Genomic DNA, 22,427 nt, shown 5'->3' on the forward strand with positions numbered 1-22,427 from the left:
AAAAGCAAGGAGTTTGATGCACAGCCAATGGATGATTTCCCTATTCATTGGTGATATTTATGTTTCAGCTTAACGAGAATACCAAAGGTTGTTTTATATTGGCTAAAACAGTGATCAAACACTCTCCTTTTTTCTTTGTCCTGAAATAACTAGAGGTAATTCCAAGTCATTATCAACTAATATACACACCTACAACTAAGTGGCATCAGTCCAAAGGTATAAAGACTAAACAAAAGCCATCAAATGCAGTCACTGCTCACATCCAATATCTTAGCTCCATACCATCATCTAAATCACTCCTGCCTTCCATGGCCAACTTCTAATGCCTCCTTAATAACTTTCCACATGCCTCGGATGGCACCTGGAATAGCCAAGAGCAACAGTTGCAACGCTCCAGAGCAACAGTTTAGTGGAATGGTATTTATGAGTAATCAAAAACTTGAATAAAAAGTGTCAGAATGTTTAGGAATATGGGGATGGTACTGGTTATCAGCTATAGGATGGGAAGCCCATTGAACTCCAAAATGTAGGAGTGGGGAGCAAGAGAGCACTATGTGGGTATGTGGAATTCAGCAGTAGCTGCTTTGGGATGGTAAAGAAAAAAAATACCAGAAAAATATTTTCTTGGTGAAGTAACTATGTGTGCTTGAGTAGATTGCTTAAGAGAAACATTTTATTTTTAAAGAAAAATGCTTCTAGAACCATTATTGCTTCTTTTTGATTTTTAGGGAAAAATATGTTATGGAAGAGAGAAATGATTTACGCTTCCAAACTATAGTATGATTTTAAATGTTCTGTAAAAATGTAGGGTTTGGAATTATTTGAAATTATTTGCCATGTAATCACAGTCAAATTATTCAGCATTTCTAAGGCTCTGTTACATGTTCAGTTCATTGGAAATAAAGTATGAGTTTGGCAAGAACTATAATAAAGTACTTAGAAAAGTGCTTGAGTCAAAATAAGAAGTAAATTAATGGTCATGATAATTATCAGTTATATTCAGGCTATACTAATTTTCCAAATGGCACTTAGGCTAACCTTAATTAATTACAATAAGATAAGGAAGAAAAAATTAAAGTTTTATTAGCACTTTTAAATATTTTAGGAAATTCAGAGACAGCACAAAATGTATTTTTTGTTTTGGTTAGAGAATTTACGATCCCTAGACAAAAATAAAGAACTCCTCTCTCTGCAAACTGTTTCCTGGCTGAGGGTGAAAACCAACTTAATACAGCTATCCAGCTGCCTTGTCAAACCTCTACTTGGCTACAATGCATCTGAAACTCCATGTGCCTAATCCCCTGTATTTGATTTCCTCCTCCACATCACACCCCCGCCCCCTGCTCCCCCCAGTTCTCTTCATTTTAGGAATGGCATCTCCAGTTTTTCGTTTGTTCAAGTCAAAACTTGTGATTCATTCTTGACTTTTCCTCTCACTGTCTACTTTTAATACATCAGAAACAAACCTCAGTACTATATTTGAAATATATCCGGAAAAAAGGTATTTGCTTAAAACAGCACCAAAAAAATACCCTGTTTCACCCCCAATATGATCTATACCACAATTAAAATTCTCTCCTAACTGGTCTCTCCAGGTCTAAGTTGGATGTCCACCTATCATGGCTTCCTATCCCCAGTATGTAGCCAGAGTTATCTCTTTAAAACATAAGTCATATTATATCTCTTTTATGTCCTAAATCCCCTAGGAGCTTCAAATGTCACTCAGAATAAAGCACTAAATCCTTATTCTGGCCTCTACACAATTTATCCCTATTTTCATATAACCCCTGAAAAATTTCCATCTTTCACTCTTAGCCATATCAAAATTTCTGCTCTTCCTTGAATATGACAAACATCCTTCCCACTCAAATATGTTTCATCTACTATTTCTTAGGCTTGAAATGACTTCCCTCTGTAATTCTTTGATTCATTCCTTCATTTCATTCAGGAAACTATTCTACTGCATGTCCTTGTTTATTCTATATAAAACTGTACCTCTTCATAACCTTATTCTGTTGTATTTTACTCCATACAACCTATTGCTCCCATACATTTCTGTATTAATTTGTTCACTCTCTAGCTGTTTGTTGTCTGTACTCTCCTGCTCCCCAAAAGAAGTTTTATCTTTTTATTCACTAGTATGTCCCAAGTGCCTAGAACACTGTCTGGCACATAGTCAGTATACAACATTTTTTTCCCAATATGTGTGTTTTTTTGAATGACTGACCAAACAATTGAACATTTTACATTTGTGTTTATCTTTCATAACTTTAATATAATTTTAATTTACTTAATAATTTAATATTGTAACATTTTATTTAATACAAATATTTCAGTTACTTAAAATTAAAAATTAATTAAATAATTTAATAATTTAATATTAATATACAAAATGCTTGTGGATGTTAAACATTTTAAATATATATATATATACACACACATATATAATTTTTTTGTCTTTTTGTCTTTTGACAAAAATGCACCCACAGCATATGGAGGTTCCCAGCTTAGGGGTCTAATCAGAGCTATAGCTGCTGGCCTACGCCAGAGCCACAGCAATGCCAGATCTGAGATGCATCTGTGACCTACGCCACAGCAACTCTGGATCCTCAACCCATTGAGCAAAGCCAGGGATCGAACCCGCAACCTCATGGTTCTTAATCGGATTTGTTTCCGCTGTGCCATGATGGGAACTCCTGAATATTTTAAATATTAAATGCTTCAATAGTCTATATTTAAGTTCTTAAAGAACAAGACTATAAAAATGGGTTGAGTTTAAAGGAAACTAAGTTTCTAGAAGAAGGAATTCAATATAGAACACATGTTTCCTTTAGGGAGTCCATTTTCCTATAGAACTCTTAAGTTTTTCTATATAATATCCTTTGATAGGCTATTCTATTTCTTACAGCCTAAATAAATACATAGGAAAAATAAAATAAAATAAATGTATCTTATTCTGTTAAAAAAGAATGAACATTTTCCATAAATTCAAACATAAAACAAGCAAAATAAATATATTAAAGGTAAAAATATATTGGCTAAAATGCATAACAAATATACAGTTCACCAACATTGAGTTGATACAGAGTTAGTGAATTTCTACAAAAATGTGTAAGAAATAAAAGTGCAAATTTTCATTTATAAACTTTAAGTAACTTAATAGTTATGTTGTAGTTATACTTTGAGCTATGATTCCAGACTATGAAAAAATAATGTGCTTGGGGTGGAGGGATAAATTGGGGAGTTGGGACTGATGCATACACACTACTGTATATTGGGTGAATAGATGGGTAATAAGGACCCACTGTATAGCATAGGGCAATCTACTCAGTACTATGTAATAACCAATATGGGAAAAGAATCTGAAACTGATTCAGATTAAGAAAAGAATCTGTATAACCGATTTTCTTTGCTATATACCTGAAATTAACACAACTTTGTAAGTCAACTATATGCCAATAAAATCTGAATGTTGTGTCTATATTCCTGATTATTCACAGAATGTGTCTGATTCCCTGTGAGATCTCTGGCAGCAGATTGATAAGATGTTCAATTTAGCTCCAGCTTTTGGAGCTGCCCTCTGGAAATGGTTGACCTCCTCCTCCTGGTGGAAATATTTCCTCATCATAGTCATCATTGTGACCTTGATCCTTTTGTTTGGACCCTGTACAATTAATTGTATTTCTCACTTCATTCCATCCTGATTAAAAACTATCAACCTTCAAACGGTGATAGAAGGGGTACCCAATGAAATGTACTGAAGTCCTCTAGACTGTCCCATGAGTGGAGACCTAACTACTTTCCCCTAACAATGCCTCTTTGCAGCAGGAAGCAGTCAGAGCAGTTTTTGCCCCTGCCCCACCCCACCCCCCACTGTTAGAGTTTCCAACTCTAGAAGGGGGGATTGAAGCAGAATAATAACTCAGGTAGCCAGTGTAGGAGCATTAGACTTCAATGCAGTCTTTGATATGGCCATTGATTAACATTTGCGGCTTAAGAGCGCCAGGAAGTAACATCCCCACAGGCCTTGTTTACTATAGGGAGTGTACCTATGCCCAGATGGACATTAATCCCTAACCCCCTGTGACTCAGTTTATAGGAAGAAAAGGGCAAAGAAACTATGACACTTATAGGACATTTCCACCCCTAAGAGCCCTATTGCACAAGGACTGATAGAGGTAATTGGGAAAGGCCAATGGGAGTAAACCACATCTTTCTGAACCTCCCATTGGTACCCCAATTTTTAAGGGATAAAAACCCATATAGGTCAACGGGGCAGGGGGCACTCTTCTTCCCCCTCTCAGCTGTCCTGGGAGCCGTTTGCTTTCCTATAATAAAGACTTTGCTTACTTGCTGAAAAAAAAAAAAGTGAACTCAACTAGATAGAGAAACAAGGGTCAATTTACCCTTCCACTTGAAAACAACAACAACAAAAAACAAAACAGCATATCTGAAACAATGGTTTTCAAAACTCTGGACCAGACAGGAAAGGTCAGTGATTCAGAGAAATGGATATAAATGACATGTCCTCCCCCACCCCCAACTATTACCTCTGGTTAATAGCTTGACAGGGTTTCCAGGCTGTAGCACAGAGGGAACTCAAAGGGGCCTGGTATGCTTCCTGGTTTGAGGAGATGGAGCTGGGATTTGGGAGAAGCCAAGGAGGCTACTGTTTGGAAGACAGAGTAGGAAGGAGGAGAGAGCTATAAAGATAGAACTTTATTCATCTGCAGAAGGTACCTATCAAGTCTGGGATATCAGCTCAAGCATGTGAGAAAACTATCAAAGGCTCACAACAGGGCCAGCTATAGTACATGTTCTCACCAGCCAGAATGGACAATCTCATGATTCACAGGGCACTGGGTAGAGAATATGGAGGTTCTTGCCTCAGTATCAGGTAGCAATTTGTCCAAGAATATGCAGCCCCAGCAATGAAAGGTCTTATGACATTTGCTTTCAAAGATATCCATGTTGACATATATCATTCTTGAATGTGCTGTAGGACTATTTCAGGGGTAACTGGAGCTTCTCTGAATTACCAGTATTTGTCTCAAGAGCTCATGAAATCCATATACCAACATTCTCTATAACCTTGATAGGATACTTTAATTTTTTCACTAAGAAACAACTGGAAATATAAGCTATACACCTTTCAATTATTTCCCAAAATACAAAAGATAAAAGAGACTTCAAAAAAGAAGTCTCAAAGAGACAAACTTCCTTTTCATGAGGATGACTTTTAATAAAGAATTATGACTCAAAAATTGTGCATTTAGATTTTGAGTTTTTGAAGCTGAATTAAAATGTCTAATTTTTACTTTTTTTTTGTCTTTTGTCTTTTGTCTTTTTGAGAGCCGCACCTACGGCATATGGAGGTTCCCAGGCTAGGGGTCTAATTGGAGCTGTTGCTGCCGGCCTACACCAGAGCCACAGCAACATCAGATCTGAGCAACATCTGTGACCTACCCCAGAGCTCACGGCAATGCTGGATCCTTCACCCACTGAGCAAGGGCAGGGATAGAACCCTCAACCTCATGGTTCCTAGTCAGATGACTTTCCGCTGAGCCACGACGGGGACGGGACGCCTAATTTTTACATATTTTCAACAAATCAAATTGAGATACTAATTCAAATTATAAGCAGTTTATGTTTCGTTGTATTTATTATATGACAATTTTTAAAGGAGATGCCTGATACTGACCAAATTATGAGACAGTAGTAGAAATATGAAGATACATTTAACTTCACTGTTCATATTTCACTATTTGATACAAAAACCATTTTCAAATGTTCAATTTCCTTTTTTATCATATTTCAACATAGTGAACAAAAATATATTTTTTTCACTGGAGTTCACAATGATCACTTTTCTAAATTCCTGAAGTCTATGCTAATTAGATAGTTTTTATTAATATCCTTCCTTTATTACATGTACATTTATTACATTAATTTCATGGCTCTAAATTATAACTGATGCTCAATTTAGCTAATTTTTTTTTTGGTATTACTTCAGTTACCACCTAAAAACTTTAGGAAATTAAATTAAATCCCAGGGGGCTGCATTGGAAAAAAAAAAACAGTATGTACTACATATTGAGCTGCGACATTTCATGTAGCTAGATCTAATCTGTGCAAGTGACACTCTTTGTTGTGAGAGTACAACTAAATATATCGATTTTTTTCCAAAGGGTCTCCTAAAACATGTCAATATGAAAACACTGGTTACAAAATTGTAGTATCCATAATGGTTTCACAGACACTATTACTACAGCAGCCAGGGAAAATATGACTATAAAAATCTTTCTACATTTATATTGAACATTCCCAGATACTTCATTAACCTGAAATATATCATCAAATAATCTGTTAGAAATACCTGAAGTAGCTTTATTACCCTTCTATTATAAGATCCTGCTAAATATTCAAACTGTTTTGAGCGTGTCTATCATTTAAAACGCTAGCACTGCCTTTACAGTTTTACTTTGGAAACATGCTTGTGTGACTGTATTTTCATTTCAAACCCATATTCGTGGTATCACCCCATGAAGTGGACCCTAGCAGCTGAGGAATTGATTTCCCAAGCATTACTAAACTAAAATCAACATAGAAGACTGTGGGTCATATCACTAAACTAAACACCATATATTTAAATGTATGCATTGCAAGATTGAGTAAGAAAGGAATGTGCCTTTTACACCTTTCTGGTGGTCATCAACTTGCTTTTTTGACTCCCAAAGTTATTTATACAGAACTTTCACACATTAAACAAGTAAGTATTTTTCTACTCTGCTATATGCATAAACAGAAAAGGCTGTAAGACCACAGCAGGGTCCCCAATTACAAGTCAGCCACAACTTTTCTATGTGATCATTGGCTACAATGAATCTAGAGAAAAAATATTGCTGTTGGATTTTAACATCTTCAGATGCTTTTAAACAGCCCTGAGACTAGAAGGGCCCTATAGAATTTTGCAAATAAGCAACATTTTTTTTCTTAGTTGCACAGCATGTTTTTAGCAAAGGAAAACACGTGTGGGAAACAGGCAAATGAACTTTTCAGATTTAGTTTTTGTCAGGAATGAAGCTGTCTCCAACTCTAATTTCAATTTGAAAAGGATTTCATCACTTGATATTTCTCTTTGTCGACATATCTACATGAGTTTCTCATATAGTGTTTTACGACAGTGGAAAAATCTTGGGAAAACCATGCTATGAGTTACATATTTTAATACACACCCTGTCTGGCTGCATTTTTACCAAAGGAGCACTTACACATGCCTAGACATTCAAATTTATTTTGGTGAACTTAATCTTAAAGCCTCTCTTTCAAAATCAAAATGAAAAAAATTTTATTTCTACAAATTAGTTCAATTCATTTTGAGACTATATTTAGCACAACTAAAAAAACTTAATAATGCAAAGGTAATCAGTACTGATCAGTATATCAAAGGTTAGATATTTAGATGCAGATCATGTAGCTTGTCTCCTGTTATTACTCAATTATCTAAATTTTATTAATGCATGCATATTTTAATCATAATTTAGGTGAACAAGTTAAAATGACAAAGTAATTTTAACAAAGTAATCAGTGATGGGTAATACTGAGGATATGATTATGAGACTTTAGGTTTAGCAATTAATAAGTCTAGCCATCATGGTAGTTTGATGTCTATATGGGCAATGCTAATAGTGATGTAATTCATGCTGCTTTTAAGAAAGTTATGCTCTTAAAAGATATTCTTGTATTCAGATTTTGTTTCTTTTGAAGCTAAATGCAAATGAACCTGCTGCATTGTGGAATTGGTTTCATTAGTTGTAGCACATATATAAAACAGTAAACAAAATAGGTCACATCATATCCTATTTCTTATTTTCACTTTACAAAATGGAAACTATAATTTAAATCACTGTTTTCTGCTATAGTCGTGAAAATATTTTTCTGCAGTTTAAAAAAGCATACATGAACAGAGAGCATTTTTGAACTTGTGTCTATTGTCCAAAATTGGAGTCACTATGCGTAGCAACTTTGGGTTATTAATTTTTTTTTTTTTGGTCTTTTTGCTATTTCTTTGGGCCGCTCCCGCGGCATATGGAGGTTCCCAGGCTAGGGGTCAAATCGGAGCTGTAGCCACCGGCCTACACCAGAGCCACAGCAACGCAGGATCCGAGCCGCGTCTGCAACCTACACCACAGCTCATGGCAACGCCGTATCGTTAACCCACTGAGCAAGGGCAGGGACAGAACCCTCAACCTCATGGTTCCTAGTCGGATTCGTTAACCACTGCGCCACGACAGGAACTCCGGGTTATTAATTTTAAATGCAAAAAGCACAAATACACATGGGTAACACCAATCACTAAAGTCTTTAAATAATGTTTAAAATTAAAATGGCTTTCTTCAATATATTATCCAGTATTCTCTATAATAACTTTTGTAAGCCTATTTTATTTAGCAGCACACACTGTCACTTACACTTATTTACAGGATAACACAGAGATCTAACCTTTATCTTTGCCTACTCAAATCTATTTTGCTTATTCTATATACCATCATCTCAGTATATCTTTCAAGCCATCTTGTCCCTCCCCTCAGACCTTGAGGATACTGTGGGGCTGGTCCTGCCCTGCCATTCATAGAATGAATGGTCTGTGATCCACCTGATTACATTGATTGATTTAGTGATATCCAGATGGACCAACCCATAATATCAGACTCCCACTTAGAACTTTCACTTCTGGAGTTTCTTGTGTGGCAGTATTTAAGCTAGAGCTGCAGGTAGCCATCTTGCTACCATGAAATTTGAGAGCCTGTAGGAGAAACTGCATTGAGAAATGCATAACTATATAAAAGAATGAGAAGAATCTTGATGGCATTACCTGACTAACTGGATCCAACACTGCTTAAAGAAAAATCCCAGACTCTTCAGGAATTTGAGTTAATAAAATGACTTTGAGGTGAATTTCTGTCACATACAACCAAAAAGTCCTACTTAATACACTCAATACCCTACTTCAAGTAGACCTATTTATAGAATTCACTGTGTGAGTCATAGGGTATTCTTGCAATTGTTCCTTGGAATTAATATGCTATGATTATTATAATGGGATCTAATTATTAAAAATAAGTCCATAGGGTTTATATATCATTTAAAAAGTCACCTCACAATAGGCTAACTTTCTATATGTATTATTAATTAATTTCTATTACTACTTTCTATTATGGGGCTTTCATGGGTAGACAGGTATCTGTCACAGCCCATACCTAATCTTTGAAAAAGGTAATTTATATTTCCTCAATTCCCTGCCTGCTAATCGCATGTGTATTCACCTATACTTTTTCTGAATTCTTGCATTTTTTAGACTTTTTCACATTATTTTTTATATCTAAGATAACTTCTTTTAATATCATTGTCTGCTAACACTGTATAATGGATACAATTTCAGTTGTCTTTAAACTGCCAGTGAAGTCATTAACCTCTTCAGGTGCATTATATTTTTGTGTGTGAGAAATTTAATTTGATTATTTCTAAATGTGCTTCATCATTTCTAATTTCTTTTTAATTTCAACTTTTTCTTCAAACATATTACATTTATTTAATTGATGTTTTGATTTTATTTTCAAAATCTGTTGCTTTTGAGGGTTTAATTCTGCCATTTGTTGTTTCTGCTAATGCTTCATCATGGCTTTTTCCTAGTGTATTTCTGTGCATTTTATCTATGTGCTCATCATCAGTAAGACATTCCCTGGGGGACTATGCTAAGACTGGGGTTTGAAGGGATTGCTCTAAGCATGAGTCGAACATGGATCTTCTAAACATATGAGACCTAATCTATAAACTATATTCTTAGTTTAAACTATATCCTTAGTTTAGATTTAAGATCAATAACTAGTTTAAATCCTGGATCCATATCTGAGTGAGAAGTATTTCTTAGTTTAAAATTCTCAGGGAAGACTTTTCTCCACCTCCTCAAAGCCAAGTCCAGTGAAGGCAAGTTGCCTTTTTATGTTTCTTTTTCTCATCCCAGTCCCTCTCCCTGAGAGTATTTCTTTTGATTTCAGTTGTTTCATTTGAAGTTGTTTAACTGACTTTCCACCTATGCAGGTGCTTAAGTTTGTTTCTGGTTCCTTAAGGTCTTAACTAACAGAGATGGTCTGATGCCCTGGGACAGCTATCAGGAAGAGTACCTCACTGGATTTACATTTTCCCAAAATTTTTAGCCTCTAAGGAGTACCTCAATTTTTTGCCAGCTCATCTATACAGTGTATGTAAAGAGCTTTTTAAAAGATATATGACATATTATACAGCAATTCTAGGTGCTCAGTATGCCTTAAAAAGAAATAGTCGTACCTAACCCCTCATTTTTCTGGAAATGGAGACCCCCTTTTCCTTTTTTCTTTAAAGCATAAAACCATTATTCATACAAAGCTACTACATAAACCCTCAACATTACTGACTCAATGAGGGTCTTTCATGAGGCACCTGTTTTTTTTGTAACAAAGTCAAAGACACTGATTTTTCGTTCTTCTGTCATTCTATTTTCAATTTCACCTACTTCCAACTTAGTCACCTTACTATAATTTATGTACCACTTTGAAGTATTTAAATACTTTTTGCAAGAATGTAATATAAATAAATCTATGAAATATAAAAATATTTTAAAATACCCCATTTTTATCTTTTTATACTTTACAGTGCATTTTTACATATATCATGTTATTTTTATTTTCTTCAAAATGTAGGTAGTGAGGGTATTCCTTATGTGGCCAAAAAATGAGTCCCCAGATGGTAATGCCTGAATCAGAATCCAGGTTCTAAACACTGGTCCAGGGCTTTTATATTTGTATAAGACAAATTGAATATTTTGAAAGGACAAAATAAATGGAATAAACGCCATATTGCAAACTCTCTGAAGTCAAGGTATCAGGGTATTCTCTAATTGAAGAGAAGTATGTTGAAGCTGATATAAAGTCTGCTGTCCCCAAAACATTTAACTCTAACTTATGAAATAGTTTTCTTATAATTGTTGCAGAACTTATTTGTGACAAATCATTTCTCATTTATCATTTAGATCAATAATATACCATTTGATGTATATTTTATCCAGAAACACTTTGGATATAATTAATTAACTTATATTAATTAAATTAATTTTAGAAGAATTTGTTTACCTGTTTAAATGTGACATTGCCAAAAACTCAAAGACAATTACAGAAAAGAATAGAGCAGAGCTATCATAGAGGGAACTTATTTTCATTTTCAAAATGACAGATAATTCTCTCACATTATATTTAAAATGACCACTTACAGCTTTATCTGCAAAGGTCTCTTCATAAAACGTTAGCATCAGAGCAAACTGTACAACTGCATATATCCTTAATAGTTGAGATGCCGAAGATGAGAAGGGAACTTCTTTCCCCTTGACCTAGGAAGACAAGAAAGAAGCCTTTCTGTTATATTGCTCCCTTATCTCTCTATTGAAATTCATACTATGTGAAAAGGAAATATGAAAAAAGAGATGAAAGATTTCACTATTCTTTTTCTTTTTAATCCTCAAAATGACTCTAATTTCAAAACTTTGAAAAGTAAAAAATGTACAATTTAGGAGAATTTGCTTTTCATTGCAGAAGCATTACAATTCTATTTAGTGTGCTTTATTTATATAGAGCAATTTAAGAATTACCAATAATGACAAACATAACTAAAATGAACATGGGATATGAAATTTGAAAATATGTCCATGATTATACATGAAAGTAGAGCAAAAGAGAAAATGGAAGGTGATTAGGGGTAGTGCAGATAATCATGCCTCAAAGAGAAATGTTGTCTGAAAACAACTTTCCCCAACTATAATTTCCCATAATAATTCTATCTTTATAATACAGATTTATGTATCACTATTAAATAAAAGTTTACTTTGAATTAGCTATTGAAAAAAGAAAAATAATAAGTGGGCCATAGCTGCCTAGACTTTTGGAGCTGAAATAGCAGATTATTTTCACCTATAGTTAGATCACTGTTGCATAACTAACTATGAACATAACCAAAAGTGTCTGGGAAATTTCAACACAGCAACTTTCATAACTGGATGAGAAAACATCTTTGTTTAGATCAAGATTTTTGAAAAATAGTAATATTCAAATGTAACATGTGACTTCATTTCCTTGAAATACTGGCTAATTTTTATACTCATAATTATCTTTGAAATCAACAGTAGTTTATTGTTTCTATATTACTATCAATGACAGCTATTTTGATAAACAATTGCAATATATATCTTGAGTGATTGGAAAGAAATTCCTTTTTCATCTTTGTAAGAGGTATTTCAGATTAGAACTGAATTTTTCCTTTGGTTTCCAGTGTTTTAAATCTTTATCTTATTGATTTTTTTTCAGTAGGATTTTTATGTTTAATGTTACTACTCTACTATTCAAGGAATAAATTTGTGGTTTAATTCAACAACCACACCATCTTGGTGTGACTTTAGACATTCTATTCTGGAGACCTAACTTTTTCACAGACAAAATGAAAGCTAGACAGAATCATCTTTACGAGGCCTCCCTCCATTTCTAGTAGTCTAAGTTCCGTGACTGATCCAAAGGGATCTGAGTAGTTTCTGTACTACACATGGGCTCTTATCGTGGGTTTGTGCCAAGAAAACCAACCTCTGCTGCTCTGCCCCCAAACCATGCTCCCTAGTAAGTCAGTGTCAGTCTGCGAGAAGCCACCCCTCTCCTTGGCCCCTAGGTGGTGTCCACTCATTAAGTTACACATTGCATGGCTGTCTTTGTCTTTGGTAACATCTTTTTTCAGATATGCATGAAGTCAGCATATATTACAGGCTGGGTGTAGATCTGACAATATGAGATTAATCTTCACCATCATCAAATTCATGAACTCTATTTACCTCTGGGATTTCTTCACTCAGCCCAAGTCTTGGTTTACCTGGACTCCATCCTGGTCCTTTAAACATGACAGAAAACTTATTGAAGAATCCAGGTGTGGCCCAGAATGTAGTCCATATGTTAACTAAATGGTGGAACTAGAATAAAAATATAGTCTATTTAAAGTAAGAATAATCTATAACAGGAAAAATTAAATATAATAAATAATGCATTTTATTTTACTATTAATAAAATTATGTTATTCTTTAACACGCAGGTTATGTATAATTTGATAATGTTATTAATATGCATTTACATTGTAAATTGAAATTAATTCTGTTCATCCTGCATATTTTAAAGTTTAAATGTATTCTTGTCAATATTTCTAAAGCTCCACAAAATTACAAATTTGAAATTTAAAAATAGGACAATTGTTTAAAAATCAAAGAATAATAATGATTTCACAGACTTTATTTCCAATCGAATTAAGTAGCAGCTATGCACTCAATGTCTAATGATATCTTTTCTAGATATACCAAGTGATTATTAAAGTTGAACATGGAATATACAAATATTCAATATCTGTTATGTATCTTTAACCTTTTGCTTACTATATTGAGTTGCAAACACATCATACTAAAAACAATGTTCAAAGCTATTTCTAATAGTAGAATTATGAGTATTAAATAGACCATTTTCTGAATAAGAAAAGTTTGCTGAGTCAAAAGTTTACCTTGAGCCTTATAGCTGGAATTTACATTCTTTAAATAACACACATTTGATATGCATAAAGTTAAAAGCATGACCACACATGATAAATACTCAATACATATTGGCTACTAGGATAATTAGGTATATATACCATCTATAAGATAATAGTGCATCAAAGGATTAAAAATAGTCCTAGATACTGGGCATCAGCTGTAGACTCTAGAAATGAGTTCTATTACAAGTATAGTGATAAATTAACATAGAAAGAAGGTTTGGCTCTATAAGAATTTGTGATCTCCCTGGTATTTTCACTAAACCATATAGAATTTAAACTACTAGCATTATAAAAATAGTGTTTAGAATTATTTGAAATATTAACATGAGGAATATGAAGGAACAATGTAGGATTTAATTGAGCAGATTTTGAAGAAAAGTCAAATGTTAGGTGGAAACTTATCCTTAGGCTTCATAATAATAATAACACAAAATTAATGTTACAACACACAGTAATATACTTACCTGTTTTGTTATTTTAAAAACTGACTTAAATTTTATTACTATTATTCTAGACACAAGCCATGAGAAATACACGGTTATACTTTTAAATAAGGAGTACTTTCTCACTTATTTGTTTTCTAATGCCCTGCAACTCTTGGACCCCAAAGGAAAGCAAAATGAATGATCTACGCCTAATAATACAGAGGGAAAAAAAAAATCTCTCCGTCTAACAGGGACTATTCTAAGTTTCTTTGAAGCCTCTAATGTGAAGGTGAGAAATTTAGCTAAATATAAAGGGAATACAAGTGAGAGTGAATATATGATTCTGTAAGTTTAGGAACTTATAATTATTACAACTTGCTGAGTTGATATTTCTGACGATATAGATGAGTATGTAGAAGACTAAACCTTAGACACAGTTGTGACGATCATTATGCTAAAGGAAATGTTTCTGTGAGGGCAGAGACCTGCAGAATTAAATTTGACACAGATTCTGCATCATTCATAAGTACCTGTGACTGTGTCTTCAAATCCTAATCATCCAATCCATATGCAGCTCATGTCATGCGGCTTTCAATCTTATTCTATCTCAAATATGAACCACTTTTTCTCAGTGTGTGTACAACCCCACATCCTTGCTAGCTACAGGATTACCATGAACCAACAGCATAGGCACCTCCTGGGAGCTTGTTAGAAACACAGACTTTTGGATAGACTTTGGATGTACTGAAAAGAGTCTGCACTTTAATAAGATCCTCATATGCTCTCTCTTAGAGGAAAGACACCAAGCTATAGCTCCTTTTTAATCTGCACATTACAAAGACAAGTCCATACCCAGTGAAGAAGTAGCTCTCAATGTATTACTTTGAAACTGTTTTCAATTCTATAAATCTTATTATTAATAAAATACCCAGAAATATTTGCTAGTATTCTCCTGAAAAAAATTACCGCATTCCTGGTAATGCCTAACCGAAAGAGAGAGTGTGTTTGAGAAATGCACTTAGTTGAGAAGAAAAAAAGAGAAATAATCAACTTTTCTCTTCTGAACTGCAACATAACAATGCCTTTCACTTGAAAAGTGAAGACAATTTGCAATGGCTTTTTCTGTAAAATTGAGTTAAGCAAATTTGGTTCTGGCCTTCAAACCACCTTCGTTAGATTTGCATCTGAAAAACCGTGTTTAGTTGGATGAATTGTTTAAATCCTGGGAACCTCAGTTTCATCCACCAAAAAACTGAGGCTAAAAAGAGCCACAACCTTACAAGGCTTTAGTCATGGCTACATTAAATATCTGTGCTGTTAGCAATGCCCTGCCTATAGTGTAAGCTCAATAATGTCCATTTATTTTTTACTTTAACTTTCTTAGGAACTTTGAAGAAGTGGGTTTGAAAAGCAGAGCCAACATGAACCTGCACTTTCCTTCTTTCTGAATGCTGTATACCCAGTGCCCAGGACAGAGCAGTCAATGACTGACCTCTTGAATTTTTCAAGCATTCTTATCTTTTTCTCATTTACTAGTCCTGCCCCCCAGGGGTGTTTGCGGTGGTCTGCTGCAGACGGATCAGAGCTTCACAGACATTCCTTATTTCTCTAGTGCCAACCATTGAGAATAGAGAACAACCAAGACCACATGTCTGACAGAACACTGGTCCAGGGCAACAAGTCTTAGCAGGTAAGGCAACGTGCAGACCTAACCACCCATAATAGTTCCTGACACATAGGTCCAAGAAGAGGAGGGCAAAGGGCTCATGTTGAATTTCTAACCAGAGTCATGCAGCCTTGAAGCAAATATTTTTCTTACTCTGGCATCAGCCTTAATTATACATTTTACTACCGCTCCTTCTGAATACATGAATATATTTCCGGCCTATTCTGAGAAGGGATGTGTCTGCTAAAGAGTAACTTTTTAAAATTGTAGCTAGTAGACTTAATTCTTATAATGTTTTGAAGTGTGTTTTGCCCAATTTCACTCAAGTGTTTGAGCATCGGAGTTATTTCTAAAATCTTTTGCAGTTAAATTACTTTTGGGGGGTATTGTGCTATACTTTTTTTGTCTTTTGGCAAAGGACTTTTCTTTTAAATATAAAATTTATAAATTTATATAATCAATTCGGAAAGAATAAAATCAAGTACATTACCTGCACCTTGAATGGTTCAAATGTATTAATGGGATGTGTTAGGCCATATACAACTTTTTCATTTTCTGCCTCAAATGTTCCTGAAAGATAAACAATAATGATATGATCTTTGACTCTGTGAATTAAGGGGCTAATTTAATTTTTTAAATTCTTATACTTTTTACTTACCGAAAATTCTATCCCATATAATAAGAGTGCCAGCATAATTTTTGTCTATGCAATAACGGTTTCTGCCTATAAGACAAAATATTTTTCAAATTTTTTTTTGCAAAATGAAATTAAGCTTTTTGAAATAATAATTTTCCTAAAAATATCTTTTCACTGACAACACTAGATTTTGTTTGCTGGTAAAATGTTGTCATTTTATTTACCAATTTATTTTACTAAAAAGAGCAAAGATTTCCTTAAAACCATGTATATTTATAATTATTTCTATTCTTCAAAACCCTGGGATAATTCTAAGTAATTCTTTTTTTAGGACTAGCAAAGAGTAATAATTAAAAATTAAATGGTTCAGAACAAAAGGCAATAGGAAATAAGATAAATAATATACTTATTTTTATATTTTTAAAAAATTTTGATTTTACTTTTACCCCTTTCCACTGCATTTTTCCAGGAAGAAATTTTCCACTTAGAATAAGAGTTTACTATTTTATCTTGGCCATATCCACAGCACGTGGAAGTTTCTGGGCCAGGGATCAAACCCAACCACAGCCAATGAGCCAAGCTGCTGCATTGACAATGCTGTATCTTTAACCTGCTGTGCCACAGTGGGAACTCCTTTACTATTTTTTTAATCATAAAAGGCATATGTAAAAGTAAAATTGCCTTTAGTTATATTTATTACCTCATAACATATATAAAATTTTTCTTGCCCCAAAGCCCTTAAATAATAACTTAAATTTAAATAGTTGGGCAGAGTTTCTTATTTTAAAAAGCTTAAGTAAACACGATCATATTCACATGATTATAAATCAAAGGAGAAAAAATATTAATCTATCAGGTCACTATTCCAATAAATTTAACTATCTTCATGTGTCCTCATTTCTTTATGCACCTTCCATACATGAAAATGTACATCTGAAAGTGAAGACAAAAGGAAAGATCTCTCCCATTGCAAAAGTACAGAGTGGAGCTGACTCCACAGACCTACCACCCATTGCCAATGTGGAATAAATAGTAACTCCCTTTGGCTTGGGGAGTCCTTTGCTCCTCAGGATATGTGGCAATGCCTGGAGATAACTGATAGTAGTCACAACTGGGAATGGATATCACTGGCATTTAGTATGTAGAGATTAACATCCTATAATACACAGGGCAGCTTCCTCACCCCCTGCTCCCAAATGGTCTAAAATATTAATAGTGCGGAGGCTGAGAAACCCTGATATAAAACAACATCCATGGAAAGGTGGTCTGAGGCCAAACAGGAAACTATTTATTTTTCAGTGTGGACATGTTTTTCTCCATCTTTTATACTTCTTTATATATGGAGGGAACCCCAAGAGTATAATCCTATTGGCTTGTCCATGCTCCTCACTAACATTTCCCTGGGGGTGGGGGATGACAGTGGCATTTGTTAGAGGAAATAGCATGGGCAGCCTGAAGGCATCCTCTCCTCTCCTGGGGGATCTTGTGCTTCTGCTCTGCTCCCTGCCTTAGGAAGGCAGGCTTCAGTGCTCCAGTACCAACTCTGATGCCTGGAAACTTATAAAAATAGAATAATATTTACTACTTCATTTCTATCGTCTTTCTCTCAACATTGTGTTTGTGAGGTTTATTCATGTCATTGCAAGCCACAAGAGTTTGGACTTTTTCATTGCCATGTAGTTCTTTATTATATGAATAGTCTACGGTGTATATGTTCTGTTGCTGATAACATGTGAATTATGTCCCCTTTTTTTCCTTTCCCAAATAATGCCAATATGCACACTCTTGTACAGGTCTTTTGGTGCACACATGTAAACATTGCTGTTATTTCTTAAGCTGGTATCTTTAAACATTAGGCACAAACCATGGGATTTTTTTCCTCAGTAAGGCAAATGCAGTGTATGTTGAGTTTATTCACAGGATTTAGGCAGGAAAGTTATGTGTTATTTATTAGGCTTTCCCCAAATACTAACAGATTTAAAGATCAAGACTCTGGCTGTACAAAGGAATGACCCTCCACATCAGGTCAAGTAGAAGCCTTCTACAAGCTCCCTCACAATTTGAAGTATGGATCCATCAGATGGTTAACTCTTTTTTCACTATATCTGAGGATATCTAAGCAAAAAGGAAAATCCAAAAGCCAAATATGGAAAGGTTTTTGGCTTTTATTCCCACCTCCCATCACTCCTTTGGAGATGAGGCTTGTCTAGATACGAAAGAAGAAGCGAATGTCTATGTGCACAGTGTGTGGTAACTAGGTTGGGTAATTGTGATAAGATAACACAAAAGAACAATATCATTTTTCAAGAAATGAAGATGAAACAAAAGAAAAGATCAAATTCCTCACCATGATGAACCCTATGATGGCTGGGAGTATTAAGAATCAGTTCCAAAGGACCAAGATTATCGATGACCTGTTTAAAAGAAAAGGAATATAGTTATTATTAAAGTAGGCGTTTCTGCTGTGGTGCAATGAATTAAGAATCCAACTGCAGCAGCTTGGGTCAATGCAGAGGTGCGGGTTCGATCCCTAGCCTGGCTCAGAGGGTTAAAGGATCCAGCATTGCTGCAGCTGCAGTGTAGGTCGTGGCTGTGGCTCAGATTCAATCCCTGGCCTGGGAACTTCCATATGCCTCAGGTGTGGCCATAAAATAAAATAAATTATATGTAATATTTAAGTACTCACATTAAAATCCCATGGCTCAAATTCAATCCCATTTCAGGTTGGCATCAAAGTCAGAAGTTTTTCTATCTCCTGGTTTTCATACAAAGGTAACTGAAAGCTCACAAGTCATTTCTTAGAGACAGAATAGTGTAGCAGTGAGGTGAAGAGTTAGACTGCCTCAGTTCAATTCCTGAATCCTCTATTTATTATTATGTGGTATTGGGGAAATTACTTAAGCTTTTTAAAACTAAGTTTCCTTATCTCTAAAATATAAATAGTAATAGTCTACATAATATTCTGAGGGTTGCAAAGTTACTCTACTTGCCAACACATACTTCGTTAAGGTTTCATATCTTTTGTTTTCTCCCCCTTTCAGCTATGAATTTGATGATTTATGTCAACAGAGCATAACTAGGGGAGGGGAAAAATCCAGTATTATATTCATTTTCTGGAGTTGGTTTTACCCAATAATCACTCATGTAGCAACTTACAAGTGTGGTTGTTATCTATAGCATTAGGGTGATCCTTGCTTATTCAATTAGTATTCTAAATGTTCCCTTACTGTAGATTCCACATCTCCCAGTCTATTCTTGAGACATAATTCATAGTCAAATATATAAATGGGCCTTTTTAAAATTAAAAACCCTTTTAACTCTTTAAACTCTTGTCTATAATTTTCTAATGGTCTTTCTCCTTTCAGCATTCCTCAGTAAAAATCCCCTATGCCAGATCCTGCAATTTCCAAGGAGTTTAGGAACCAAGTAGGTGTCATAAAAAAGAACAGCAGGCCATGTACAGCAGAAATTGGCAGAACAGTGTACATCAATTATAATTTTAAAAAATCTTTTTAAAAAGAATTAAAGAAAAAAGAACAGCAGGCCATAGGTAAGATATTGTTATATGATTGATATTGGATAATGTGGGATTTCTTCTAATCACAATTACATTATTTTTTTTTCCATCATCCATGGCAGAAAACAGAATCTTTTACTTTTCTTTAATCAAAATCTAAATGGATTTGTTAGAGCTTACTAACGACAAAATCAATACACTGCCATGACATTTTAAGAAATTACCTCTAAAGTTAACTTCCATTTAATGGAATATAAGGAATAAAGTAATACATTAAATGCTGCTTCGGGGGAAAAAAGTCACTGAAATCATGACACTGACATGAATTTGGCAATAAGTCAGTGGTATGGAAAAAAATAGGAAGATGGGATGGCCTTCAGATGAAAAGATATTTAAGATATATAACAATACATTGTGGGGATATTTTTTAGATACTGACTTGAACAAACCAAACATAAAAGACATTTTATAAGCAATGAGGGAAAACTGATTATAAATAGTGTATGACATGATAAAAATGCTGTTCTATTGGGTGTTATAATGGCATTGTCGTTGCATTAAAATATGTAATTGTTTTTGAAGAGTTGTATAACTGAAGTATACATGACATTTAGGCTTTGCTACATAACTTTTGGTAATGATAAGGAAAAAAGAAAAAAAGGATAACTAATGAAAATGAATCAAAATCATGATGATTTTTAATAATTTGTTTTTAGGGAAGCACCTGAGGCATATGGAAATTCCCAGGCTAGGGGTCGAAGCAAAGCTGTAGCTGGCAGCCTACAGCACAGCTACAGCAATGCCAGATCAGAGCCGCGTGTGTGACCCTACACCACAGCTCACAGTAATGCGGGATCCTTAACCCACGGAGCAAGGCCAGGGATCAAACCTGCATCCTCATGGACACTAGTCAGGTTCATTACTGCTGTGTCAACTACAGGAACTCTGATTTTTAATAAACCTTATTGGGGTATAGTTGACTTACAAAGTTGTGTTAGTTTCAGGTGTACAGCAAAGTTAATCATACACACACACACACACACACACACACATATCCATTCTTTTTCAGATGATTTTCCCATATAAGTTATTACACAGTATTGAGTAGTTTACACTGTGCTATACAGCAGGTCCTTGTATCTATCCATTTTATATATAGTAGTATGTATATGTCAAAGCCAGCCCCTTAATTTATCCCCTCACCCAAGGTTCCCCTTTGTAACCATAAATTTTGTTTGAAAAATTTTTAATCTGTTTCACTTTTGTAAGTTCTTTTGTTACCATTTTTCATTAGATGCCACATACTAGTATTTCATATACTTGTCATCACCTGACTTCACTTAGTATGATAATTTCTAGGTTCAACCATGTTGCTGCAAATTGCATTATTTCATTTTTAAGGCTAATATTCAATTATATGTATGTACTACATCTTCTTTATCCATTCCTCTCTTGATGGACATTTCAGTTGCTTCCTTTTCATGGTTATTATAAATAGGGCCACAATGAACATTAAGATGTATATATATTTTCAAATTATGGTGTTCCCTGGATAGATGCCCAGGGGTGGGATTTCTGGATCATATGGTAGTTCTATATTTAGGGTTTTTTCTTTTGGTGTTTTTTTAGGGCCACACCCACGGCACATGGAAGTTCTCAGGCTAAGGACTGAATCAGAGCTGCAACTGCTGGCCTATGCTACCGCCACCGCAATGCCAGACCTGAGCCCCATCTGCAACCTACACCACAGCTCACGGCAATGCAGATCCTTAACCCAAGGAGGTTAAGGAGCAAGGCCAGGGATTGAACCTGCATCCTCAAGAATACTAGTCAGGTTCATTACTGATGAACCACAATAGGAACTCCTATATTTAGGTTTTTCTTTTTTTTAATAGTTATGTCCCCAATACAATTTTTTTTCTACTGTACAGCATGGTGACCCAGTTACACATACATGTATACATTCTATTTTCACACATTATCATGCTCCATCATAAGTGACTAGACATATTGCTAATCCATTCCAAAGGCAATAGTTTGTATCTATTAACCCCAAGCTCCCAATCCATCCCATTCCCTCCTCCTCCCCCTTGGCAACCACAAGGTCTACTCTGAGAGTCCATGATTTTCTTTTCTGTGGAAAGGTTCATTTGTGCCTTATGTTAGATTCTAGATATAAGTGATATCATATGGTACTTGTCTTTCTCTTTCTGACTTACTTCACTCAGGATGAGAGTCTCTAGTTCCATCCATATTGCTGCATATGGCATTATGTCATTCTTTTTTATGGCTGAGTAGTATTCCATTGTGTATATATACCACATCTTCCTAATCCAATCCTCTGTCAATGGACATTTGGGTTGTTTCCATGTCTTGGCTACTGTGAATAGAGCTGCAATGAACATGTGGGTGCATCTGTCTTTTTTAAAGAAAGTTTTGTGCAGATATATGCCCAAGAGTGGGATTGCTGGGTCATATGGTAGTTCTATGGATAGATTTCTAAGGTACCTCCGTACTGTTCTCCATAGTGGTTAT

At 34.8% G+C, this 22,427-nt stretch overlaps 1 protein-coding gene across 1 annotated transcript in view; it reads right to left on the reverse strand.

Moving 5' to 3' along the window:
* Nucleotides 1–22,427, reverse strand: part of AGMO (alkylglycerol monooxygenase) — a 196,456-nt gene that overhangs the window by 12,577 nt on the left and 161,452 nt on the right. The window contains exons 6-10 of the mRNA XM_047754393.1: nt 18,723–18,789; nt 16,397–16,462; nt 16,229–16,308; nt 12,905–13,039; nt 11,306–11,422 (exon numbers count right to left, since the gene is read on the reverse strand). Of these exons, the coding sequence (XP_047610349.1) occupies nt 11,306–11,422; nt 12,905–13,039; nt 16,229–16,308; nt 16,397–16,462; nt 18,723–18,789 (465 nt within the window). The remainder of the gene's footprint in view (nt 1–11,305; nt 11,423–12,904; nt 13,040–16,228; nt 16,309–16,396; nt 16,463–18,722; nt 18,790–22,427) is intronic.

The sequence above is a fragment of the Phacochoerus africanus genome, chromosome 11 (genome assembly GCF_016906955.1).
Source record: "Phacochoerus africanus isolate WHEZ1 chromosome 11, ROS_Pafr_v1, whole genome shotgun sequence".
NCBI lineage: Eukaryota > Metazoa > Chordata > Mammalia > Artiodactyla > Suidae > Phacochoerus > Phacochoerus africanus.